Source organism: Tursiops truncatus, chromosome 7, assembly GCF_011762595.2.
Source record: "Tursiops truncatus isolate mTurTru1 chromosome 7, mTurTru1.mat.Y, whole genome shotgun sequence".
Classification (NCBI taxonomy): Eukaryota; Metazoa; Chordata; class Mammalia; order Artiodactyla; family Delphinidae; genus Tursiops; species Tursiops truncatus.
The window spans coordinates 112,121,001-112,133,182 of NC_047040.1; the positions used below are offsets into that span (position 1 = coordinate 112,121,001).

At 45.8% G+C, this 12,182-nt stretch overlaps 1 protein-coding gene across 3 annotated transcripts in view; it reads right to left on the reverse strand.

The window, feature by feature from the left end:
- Window positions 1-12,182, reverse strand: part of CYFIP1 (cytoplasmic FMR1 interacting protein 1) — a 93,028-nt gene that overhangs the window by 16,487 nt on the left and 64,359 nt on the right. For all 3 annotated transcript variants that reach the window (XM_019931788.3, XM_073807858.1, XM_019931789.3), the window contains exons 19-23: window positions 10,912-10,988; window positions 10,695-10,803; window positions 9,654-9,773; window positions 5,368-5,567; window positions 671-758 (exon numbers count right to left, since the gene is read on the reverse strand). In XM_019931788.3, coding sequence (XP_019787347.1) covers window positions 671-758; window positions 5,368-5,567; window positions 9,654-9,773; window positions 10,695-10,803; window positions 10,912-10,988 — 594 coding nt within the window. The remainder of the gene's footprint in view (window positions 1-670; window positions 759-5,367; window positions 5,568-9,653; window positions 9,774-10,694; window positions 10,804-10,911; window positions 10,989-12,182) is intronic.

Sequence of the window (12,182 nt, forward strand, 5' to 3'; positions counted from 1 at the left end):
TTGAGGAGCACAGGCTCTGGACACGCAGGCTCAGCAGCCATGGCTCACGGGCCCAGCCGCTCCGCGGGGCCCGAACATGTGGGGCACGAACCTGTGTCCCCTGCATCGGCAGGCGGACTCTCAACCACTGCGCCACCAGGGAAGCCCCCGCTTGTCTTTTTCTTATTAAATTGTAAGAGTACTTTAAATACGGACAACACTAACCTTTAGCAATGCCCTTGCTGCTGCACATCCAGCCATGTCAGCCGGGAAACCTGCCTCATCTCATGGGATGGTGGGTGTCCTGTGGTTCCCGGATGTCAGCTGTTTTCCGCATGCCCCTTCCCACCTCAGCTCCTTCCTTTAAGGTGTCACAGCTGGACAGGCCACCCTGCCCCTCCATCACAGATGTGGCCCCCACCCACAAGCCTCTTCCACAAACTTTTCTGGCTTGATATTTTTACACCTTTAAATCTTCCAACAGTCTCACAGCTGACACCCACCACATGGCCAGAAGCTGTCCCAGCACTACATTCCTTTTCAGAAGGGTGCTAACTGAAGGAAACAATAACATTTTATATGTGGCATGATACATTCAAATTATTGAAACTACACTGATTCAAATTAAACTTCAAAATACGCTTCTTCGCTATGAACTTAAAAATCGTAATACAAACACAGAAGAACCTACCTTTGATCCATGCAGATACTGGGGTTGTGCATTTGGCTGTTTATCTCTTTGAAATTCTTGAGAAAATGGTAATACTGTCCGAACAAATCTGAACAAGAAAGATGAAAAAAAGAAAACCAAAAATTTAATGGTAGTTCTTTAAAATTCAGACTTTTCCATTACTCATCAAAATCTTCCTCCCAATTAATCATCACATAGGAAAATTCTGAGAAATCAAAACCCATACTAGGAATGAGCTATAAATACTCTGAGGTATGATAAATGTATCCGAAGTTCAGGAACAGAGTGAGGACGCCGGAGGCCCTTCTAGCACATAAAAAGAGTCTCCAAACTTGGCACTAGGACCATTTCATTCAGTCTTTTGAAAAGAGGTGATGCAGGCACTTGGGCCTTGCTGGGCCTCTGGACACAGCAATGATGGCAGGGACAGGAGTGGGAAGGCAGATTCGGACAGTGATGTGGTCACTCAGGTCACTGGGTACAAACTGACAGAAGGTGAGTCTGTAAACACACTTGCAGAGCCACGAGACTGTGGCTTCGTAACAGATTAAGAGCAACTAAAACTCAAATGCTTGGATCTTAAAGCAGAAATGTCAAAATCGACTCACACTTTCAAATCAGAAGCGTTCATTTAAACATATAAAACTTTTTACAAAGAAGCATGATAAAATTCATGGATTTGCTAATTATTAAATTCAAAAAACTTGATTAACACATATTGCACTTTAATAAATAAAAAAGGATGTAACTGTCAAAACACCACTTGTGCGTGAAACAAATGTTTGCATCTGAGGAGAGGACAGCGGCCTGTGGAGCTGATCACATTTACATGGAAACATCACGTTGCTGAGTGGCTGGGTTCTGTCGTTATCCTTTTTTTTTTTTTTTTTGTGGTACACGGGCCTCTCACTGTTGTGGCCTCTCCCATTGCGAAGCACAGGCTCCAGACGCGCAGGCTCAGCGGCCATGGCTCACGGGCCCAGCTGCTCCGTGGCATGTGGGATCCTCCCGGACCGGGGCACGAACCCGTGTCCCCTGCATCGGCAGGCGGGCTCTCAACCACTGCGCCACCCGGGAAGCCCCAAGGAACCGTTTTTTAAGTCTCAGATTATCTCCCTATATATTACTTATAAATTTCAAACAGAAAAATGGAAACACGCCAGTGAAGAAACTTGGCAGCCACCACCCTAACCAAGGGACGGATGGCCAGTGATGGGAAAACCTTGTGGTACATTGCACTGAGGACATACCCTCCTCAGTGGGCTTCCTGCCAAAGAGGCCCGACTCTGATCCCAACTGCTGGCTTACTTCGAGGGCTATCGCGCTGTCACAATTAGTAGCTGTACAGGTTAAATTTAAGTCACAGGCCACCCCATGCGACTTCCCAGAGTCACCAGGCATAAATCATTAATCGGAAATAAGCAGCAAAATAAGTAGATACGCCAAGCTACAAACAGAGTTCTGGTTTCCCCACAAGCAGCTCTCAGAAAACCCTCAGGCATGGAATTAAGATACTGGGTGGCATAATTTTGTCTGTCTTCTCAGGTTTCCACATGCAACGTGGACATACGAAACGCTATTTTAAAATGTCTTTTCCAGATAATGAAGCTCTAAGGGTTCCACTGAAAGACCTGTTAAAAATACAGGAGTAATGGCTTTTGCCAATGCTATCAAGAGGTGGAGGCCTCCAGCGCTGCTGCTCTGGTGAAGACTGCATCTCGTGCAGCCAGGGCTCCCTCTGAATTGCACCTCAGGTTTCTGGGCCCAAGGAGACTGAGGTCACTTCACGCTGGCCCCTGCCAGCACACGTGCCCAAGGTCACAGCTCCAATGCATGGGAAACTGGGTTCCCGTGCAATCAATTGCACAGCCCGTTGGAGGCAAAGCCGCCTACCAGCGCCGTGTGGGCAGTGGGGAGCACGCGCTATCAGGCGAGGGCAGCCATCTGCTTGCTGTCCTTCAGGGTGGACCTCGTGCTGGACAGGCTAAGGGGACCCAGGGCAGAGGTGCCTCTCGTCAGTTTATACACCTGATGCCGTAGTGTCTGTCAGGCCATGCAAGTGACACGGCCTGGAGGTGTTCCACTCCTGCTAAGGTTGCTGGGCCACACGGCACCAACTTCCTGACCTGAGTCCTGGCAACCTCGTCTCTGACAAGACTCCTGCTGCCAGTAGGACAGGTAGCCTAGGATGGCGGGTTGTTCCCTAGCATCGGCCCCGATCAGGGAAGGGCACCCACGTGAGCCCAGCTTGGCAGGCAGGGCCTCGAAATAGACCTCTTTCCCTAACTGCACACACATGACTCATCATGCCTGGAGCATCTTTCAGAAAACATAGTGATTCAACAGAAAGGTTTACAGCACATGCTGAGTTTTCATCACCATGTAGATTTCAGCTCCCTCCCACCCCCCCACCTTGCAGTCCTTCCACGGGGCTCCTGTTGTTTTTGAGCCCTCGACCCACCAGGCTGTCACCAAGATGACCAGAACAGGCAGATGCTGAACACACGCAGTGCAGCTGGCACAAAGGGGGCCCAGGGAGCATCTTCAACTGTTCCTTTTGCAAGATCTCTGAGAATCCCTTAAAGGGCGACAAAATGCTAGATAATCAAAAATGCAACCTAAAGTAACACAAGAAAATCACGACTCCTTGTGTTGCCTGAGTCTACCACCTCCACAGCCCTGCCCAATGCCCCCCGCCCCCGGAACATATTTTCTCAACTTGCCAATAATGGGGTTTGGCTGCATTTCACCTTTAGAGACGCCAGTTCTAAGCACTAGGCAAAATGATTTAAGGGACATAACAAATTAACTCCAAAAGTTCTAAACGGACCGACCAAAGCACAGAAAATCTTGCAAACGTTGGCCATGACTTAGGTTTTCAGAAACATGACAGGCACGTATGTACACACAGAATGCCCCATCATGACATATGATGTGAAAAAAGAATGTGTACTTAACAGTATGCCTAACAACATCCATTTCTGCAAAACAAAAAATACACACGTATATTCGACCGTATGGCAAAAATTCTAGAAGATAGACATTTTATAAGGGAAATCTCTAGGGATTTAATTATTTTCCCCATGTACCTATTCCATATATATATACACACACACACACACACACACATACATACACACACATACACACGATTTCTAGCTTTTCTACAATTATGATGCATTACTTATGCAATAAAAGTATTTTTTCAGTTAATTCCAACTCTAAAACAACTTGAACAATACCTGTTTCAAGAACCTGGGCACTTAGAAGGGAGTTTACAGGGATGAGTAGTCTCTAAAGTTTGTTCCGGTGGATTGTGCCCAGCCAGGCCCAGGGCCCCCTGACCCAAGAAGGGCAACCAGGGCTCCTTCACCTGTGGTTCTTGTGGCCATGGCCATGTGCCCTCTGCTGCTCCATGGGGCTGAGCTGATGGGCCTAATGGCACACCTCCATGTACCAGCAACAGGCCTGTACTTCCCACAAGGAACCCAACCCTGGGGTCCCAAACAGACTATGGCAATAGCAGGTATGATCAGGCCACAGGAGGGTCTCCCTTCTGCCCTCGGGGTCGAAGCTCAGCACCCCTGGATCAAGACACAAAAATCTAGGCCTGAAAGACAGTAGTGATCAAGCCAACACATGGTAGGATGTTCAGATGCAGTAGTGAAGCAAAGGAAAAGCAAAAGACATTTACTTTTAAAAGGTGGTCATAGGACTTCCCTGGTGGCACAGTGGTTAAGAATCCGCCTGCCAATGCAGCGGACACAGGTTTGATCCCTGGTCCAGGAAGATCCCACATGCTGCGGAGCAACTAAAGCTGTGCACCACAACTACTGAGCCTGTGCTCTAGAGCCCACGAGCCACAACTACTGAAGCCTGCGTGCCTAGAGCCTGTGCTCTGCAGCAAGAGAAGCCACCGCAACTAGAGAAAGCCCGTGCACAGAACAAAGATCCAACACGGCCAAAAATAAATAAATACATTTATAAGAAATAAAAATAAAAAGTGGTCATAACACTCACATACACACGGTCTCTCACACACACCCTCACTCATACTCACCCCCATTTCTCACACTCACAAGCACACACACACATTTCCTCTCTGGCATGTGCTGACACAGCAGGAGTGAAGCTCAGCGCAGAGAGGACAGGCCTCAGGCAGGCAGTTGCCAGAGTGTGGAGGTGACACAGAGCCATCCCAGGACCTTGGCTGTACCACAAGATTGCACCACATAACCCTGAAGCCAGCAGCCATGCCACCCTTCCAGCGGGCCACTTTGTGTTGTTCAACATAGTAAAATGGTAGGTGCGTGGAGGGCGGCTAACTGGCAGACCCTCACATGGCCCGACATCCCAGAATGGAAGCATGAAAAGTAGAGTCACCCAGCACATTCCAACGTCAGTAGACATGAAAAGTATGGAGGTGGTACAGACCCAGCAGCTGCTGTCCACATGTACCAGATTTGGCCCTGAGCCCCAAGGGAGTGCCCTGGATAGGAACCCTGGCCCCACACTTGGTCTGCACATGAAAGCCATGACCATACACCCAAGGGCTGGCCCAGGGCTGCACTTGCAAATGGAGGAGACCAGGAGGGCCTGAGTATCCTGGACATGGGAAAAGATGGGCCCTGAGACCATCCTGTTTCGATGCCCATTGGAAGGGGCATCCAGAGCCATCTGTGAGGTAGCATGCTCACCGGTTGGTAGAGCCATTGTAGCAGTAGTTGGGCAGGAAGTCGTAGTTGAGCTCCCAGAAGACGTGGAGGGTGATTCTCCCGTAGGGCGCTGACACATTGTGGTTGGCCTCCCGGAACATGGCGTCAAAGCTGTCCAGAGTCAGGTACCTGCTCAGCAGCCTGTGGGTCATGCGGTTGATCTCCAAGAGGCCATCCAGCTCCTGTGGGACCACAAAGACAGGGGCGTGAGGACAGAGCTGGGCCTGGCATGGCGGCCTCCATCCTCTACGTGGGTAGCGCCATGGTGGTGGGCCGGGAGCGGGCAGAGGAGGACGTGGACGGCGAGGGGCTGCACTGAGGGGGGGCCAGTGAGCTAGGCCAAGAACGCACGTGGTGGTGGTCTGGCAGGTGACACAAGCTTCCTTCTCACACCTAAATTCGTGTCCTCTCCACTGCTCTTAAAATGCCCCTCGTTTCCATGGTTGCCCCCGAATGGCCACTGTCCATTCTCTACTGCAATTACCTCCCACTGTCCACTGCTGGCCTCCAAAGCCCTCACAGGGCAGAGAACACTGGGATGTGTCCACCCCCACCCGACGGCACACAGTGTGTCCTCAGGTGTTAGCCTTAATTAGCTTTCCTAACGCACCTGAAGTTACTCAAAAGCATTGCTGTGCAGCAGAACTGGCAAGCATGTTCAGAGGTGGCCTTCCAGGCTCTCACACTGACTGTTCATAAACCTGCCCAGGTCTGTACTATCCCCTGAGGCAGCCACTGGCCCCATATGGCAACAAGAATGTGGCTGGTCCAAACTGAGATGCGCCATATGTGTGAGATGCACAGATTTCAGAAACTGAACATGAAAACAAAGAATGTAAGATATCCACGTCAATAGAGTTCTTATAATGATTATATGTTGAATTGTTAATTTTTGGAAATATTGGGTAAATAAAGTAGATTACTAAAATTAATTCCTCCAATTTCTTTCTCCTTTTCTAATGTGACTACGAGTAAATTTAAAATGGTCTCTGGGCAGAAGCAAGAACTACAATCCTGCAGCCTGTTGAACAAAAACCACATTCACAGAAAGACAGACAAAATGAAAAGGCAGAGGACTATGTACCAGATGAAGGAACAAGATAAAACCCCAGAAAACAACTAAATGAAGTGGAGATAGGCAACCTTCCAGAAAAAGAATTCAGAATAATGAGAGTAAAGATGATCCAGGACCTCAGAAAAAGGATGGAGGCAAAGATCCAGAAGATGCAAGAAATGTTTAACAAAGACCTAAGAAGAATTAAAGAACCAACAAACAGAGATGAACAATACAATAACTGAAATGAAAAATACACTAGAAGGAATCAATAGCAGAATAACTGAGGCAGAAGAACGGATCAGTGGCCTGGAAGACAGAATGGTGGAATTCACTGCTGCAGAACAGAATAAAGAAAAAAGAATGAAAAGAAATGAAGACAGACTAAGAGACCTCTGGGACAACATTAAACGCACCAATATTCACATTATAGGGGTCCCGGAAGGAGAAGAGAGAGAGAAAGGAACCGAGAAAATATGTGAAGAAATTATAGTCAAAAAATTCCCTAATGTGGGAAAGGAAATAGCTACCCAAGTCCAAGAAGCGCAGAGAGTCCCAGGCAGGATAAACGCAAAGAAAAACATGCCGAGACACACAGTAATCAAATTGACAAAAATTAAAGACAAAGAAAAATTATTAAAAGCAACAAAGGAAAAACGACAAATAGCATAAAAGGAAACTACCATAAGGTTAACAGCTGATTTCTCAGCAGAAACTCTACAAGCCAGAAGGGAGTGGCACGATATATTTAAAGTGATAAAAGGGAAGAACCTACAACCAAGATTACTCTACCCAGCAAGGATCTCATTCAGATTTGACAGAGAAATCAAAAGCTTTACAGACAAGCAAAAGCTAACAGAATTCAGTACCATGAAGCCAGCTCTACAACAAATGCTAAAGGAACTTCTGTAAGTGGTAAACGCAAGAGAAGAAAAGGACCTACAAAAACAAACCCAAAACAATTAAAGAAATTGGTAATAGGAACATACATACTGAAAATTACCTTAAATGTGAATGGGTTAAATGCTCCAAGCAAAAGACACAGGCTTGCTGAATGGATTTAAAAACAAGATCCATATATATGCTGTCTACAAGACACCCACTTCAGACCTAGGGACACATACAGACTGAAAGTGAGGGGATGGAAAAAGATATTCCATGCAAATGGAAACCAAAAGAAAGCTGGAGTAGCAATACTCAAATCAGATAAAATAGACTTTAAAATAAAGAATGTTACAAGAGACAAGGAAGGACACTACATAATGATCAAGGGATCAATCCAAGAAGAAGATATAACAATTATAAATATTTATGCACCCAACAGAGGAGCACCTCAATACATAAGGCAAATGCTAACAGCTATAGAAGAGGAAATCGACAGTAACACAATAATAGTGGGGGACTTTAACACCTCACTTACACCAATGGACAGATCATCCAGACATAAAGTTAATAAGGAAACATAAGCTTTAAATGACACAACAGACCAGACAGATTTAATTGATATTTATGGGACATTCCATCCAAAAACAGCAGATTACACTTTCTTCTCAAGTGCACATGGAACATTCTCCAGGACAGATCACATCTTGGGTCACAAATCAAGCCTCAGTAAATTTAAGAAAATTGAAATCATATTAAGCATCTTTTCCAACCACAACGCTATGAGATTAGAAATAAATTACACGGAAAAAAAACATAAAAAACACAAACACATGGAGGCTAAACAATATGCTACTAAATAACAAAGAGATCACTGAAGAAGTCAAAGAGGAAATCAAAAAATACCTAGAAACAAATGACAACAAAAACACGACGATCCAAAACCTATGGGATGCAGCAAAAGCATTTCTAAGAGGGAAGTTTGTAGCAATACAACCCTACCTCAAGAAACAAGAAAAATCTCAAATAAACAATCTAATCTCACACCTAAAGGAACTAGAGAAAGAACAAACAAAACCCAAAGTTAGTAGAAGGAAAGAAATCATAAAGATCAGAGCAGAAATAAATGAAATAGAAACAAAGAAAACAATAGCAAAGATCAATAAAACTAAAAGCTAGGGAAAAGAAAAAAAGGTCTCTGGCTTGCATTCTATTTATAGTGGTCAAAACCTCAACCGAATCACATTAAGACCAAGGGCAATGAAACACCATGCCCCAGCCCAAGCCAGGCTGAAGGAAGAGCCACTGTGGGCTCTGTGGCCACAGACAGCCTGGATTTTGAGGAAGGAGAGGTGGGCCCAGCAGACACCTGCCCCCCACCTGCTTCTCTAGGAACAACAGTCGTCCTGAAGTTCTCACAAGCTCATTACCATTTGCCTGCAGCCATTATTCTTGGAAGATAGATTTGGCACGAAATCCTTAAGTTGCATTTCCTTCCCTGCTGGCAAAGGTCTGAGGACAATTGGATTTTCTTTCCCTGATCACTCTGCTTAGATCCCAGAGGGTTTTTCCTTTTCCTTGAAAGTCCAATACTACAATGTTAACTACAGTGTTCTTTGGTGTTGGCCACTTTAGGTCGTCTTCCCATGTATGCAATATTTGCTTCTAATATGTATTTACACTGTTTTTTATTTCATCAAAGTTTTCTTTAAGTAGCTTTTTTTTTTTTTTTTTGCGGTACGCAGGCCTCTCACTGTTGTGGCCTCTCCTGTTGCAGAGCACACGCTCCGGACACGCAGGCTCAGCGGCCATGGCTCACGGGCCCAGCCGCTCCGCGGCATGTGGGATCTTACCGGACCGGGGCACGAACCCGTGTCCCCTGCATCAGCAGGCGGACTCCCAACCACTGCGCCACCAGGGAAGCCCTCAAGTAGCATTTTTAATGTTTGTTCCATCTCATTGCTTTGGTTTTTGTCTTCAGGGGCCTCTATGATATGTATGTTGAATCTTCACCGTCCATCATCTCCATGACCTTCTCTCAAATCCTTTCTGTCTGTCTTCATTTCCTTTTAATTTTTAAAACGTTCCTCCTTTCATTCTTTTGCCATATCTTTTGCCATAGTGAGGTGTAACTATTTGTTCTTCGAAGTCAATTTAGAATTGTGCATATGAAGAGCAGATGCCCAGGTAGGCCCAGCTCAGTGAGTGCACACCTTTTGAGTTCTATGCAAAAAATGAACCTACCATCAGGTCAATTTATCAATAATGACAAAAGCAGAAGTAGCTCCAACCCCCCAAATCTGCTGAGTCTGAGAAAAAGGAGAGCACTTACAACTATTGATGTCAGGTCTTCACTCTCAAATCGCCCAATTGCCAGTTCCAGGGATTTGTACATGGCGGTGGAGACGCGCTGGGTAATCAGACGATTGAGGTCGATGGACCTGCCCAGGAGCTGGGCACAGAGAGTGGAAAGCATGAACATTAAAAAACAAATAAGCAAGAGAATACGGATCTATCCCAGGAAACTGATTCCAAAAGATAAGACAGACAAATAATGTACAAAATTTAGATGACAGTATGATCAAATACCCTACTTTCCTAGAGCTGAAATTCTGTAAGTCAAAGCTATAAAAGGACTCTTATAGTGTACTTACACTTACATCACAGACAGAAACCCCAAGCCTCCCCAGAGATCCTGGAGAGCCTGGGTCTGGCACTTAGCGTACCCCTTGTAACGGGTTCAGGGCCACCTCCCAGCACAGAGCGGCCTGCGTGTGCCTTACCCCTCACCGTGTCACAAGGATGAGTGGGAGAAAACTACTCCATCTCTACTGCAGAGTCCTAACAACATGTGCATACCTCAGTATCATTTCAATAACATAAAAATACTGGCAAAACCCTGGTGAAAATGTCCCAAAATGTGAATGGTGGTTATTTGTAGATAGAATTACATGAGATTTCCCTACAGTTTTCTGTATTTTCCTTTTGGTGATGTATATATGTTATTTTTAAAGAAACAAAAAAAAACAAGCACTGTATTATTACTCTCTGTGCTGGCCGAGAAGCAGTTCCTCCCCACCACTCTGAGCTGACTACAGTCCACATCTTCTTTCTTTTAAGCTCTGTCTTTTGGGCTCCTGGAGAGGAGTTGTGCTTGGGCCAGGCCTCCTGGGAACTGTGCAGGGCAGCCTTCCCTTGTGTGTCAGGTTATGCAAGAGAAACTGCTTATCTTTAAAACCTCAGCTCTTTACATGGATGGTCCCACAGCCACATACATACTGACACCTATTAAAACCTGAGGAGCTCTAAGAAAACCCCACTATTTCCACTGCTGGTTCCATGCCTCACCGTGCCCAGGAAAGGCCTGGCTCACCTGCACGTGCCTCTGCTTGAGCAGCGTCTCATAGCGATTAGATGGCGGGAGATGGATTGTTGCACCCTGATTCTTGCATTCTGATCGTAACCGTTTGTCAAGAAGCAAACTAGCATGGAAGGAAGAGAGGACAATTTCTCACGTGCTGTGAATTTTAATGGAAATGTCAGATCAAGTTGCCCAAGATTTTGTACCCAAATTACAAACACATACTCACCTTCCTGCCATAACCTTATAATATGCAAATATCTGGTCAGCCAGCTTATAAACAAATTGGTCAAAGCAGAGATTCACCTAAAGGAAAGGAAAGGAAAGCGTGCATTAAATTTTGCTTCCCTAGGGAATTCCCTGGTGGTCCAGTGGTAAGGACTCTGCACTTTCATTGCCAAGGGCCTGGGTTCAATCCCTGATCAGGGAACTCAGATCCCCCAAGCTGTGTGGTACGGCACGCCCCCCGCCCCCCAAAAATGCTTCCCTAAACCAAGATCAAATAACAGAACTTAAAAAAAAAATTTTTTTTTTTGATCCAGCAATTCCACTTCTAGGTATTTAAATGGAGACACTAACTCAAAATGATATCTGTACCCCAGGGTTCCTGCAGCACAACAGCCAAGACATGGAAACAACCTGTGTCCACTGATGGTTAAATGGATAAAGAAGGTATCTACACACACACACACACACACACACACACACACACACATATGGAATTTTACTCAGCCATAAAAGAGAAGGAAACCCTGCCATTTTCGACAACATAGATGGACCTCGAGGGTGTTATGCTAAGTGAAATAAGACAAATACTGCATGATCTCACTTATATGTGGAATCTAAAAAAAAACCCAAAAACAAACCCATAAATACAAGAACAGATTGGTGGCTGCAGAGGTGGAGCATGGGAGAACTGGGTGAAGGGGGTCAAAAGGTACAAACTTCCAGTTATAAAATAAATAAGTTCTGGGGATTGAATTAAAAAACAAAACAAAACCACAAAACCCCAACCCTTTGTCAAGGCAACTAAAACAGGCTCTTATGAGAAAACAGAAACATCTTTACTGTCCAACAATAGCAGATTAAATCCATTTCAGTGGGACCAGGAGTGACCACCACACCACCACTGAAAATTATGTCAGAACCTTACTTACTGATGGAGAAAAATGCTCCAATTCTCTTAAATACAATGGAATATAAGAAAGTCTCTGTTCTTCACGTGCTCCCAGGGGCTATCGTGCACTGCATCTGGGGGCAGCTCCTGACTCCAGGCTGTATGTCCCAAGAGCCGCTGCCCGTGGCCTCCTCTGGGCTCCCAACGTCAGTCAGAGTTGCAGGGTGGACACAGTCTGTGACTTCACCCTCAAAACTGTATCCTCACTTGCAAATGGGGCTAGCACATACCCCCCGGAACTGGGATGAGGACACCCTGTGCTCAGAGCGGAGCTGCTCCAGGACCCACGGGTCTCTGTCCCAGCCCACCCTGCCTCACCCAGG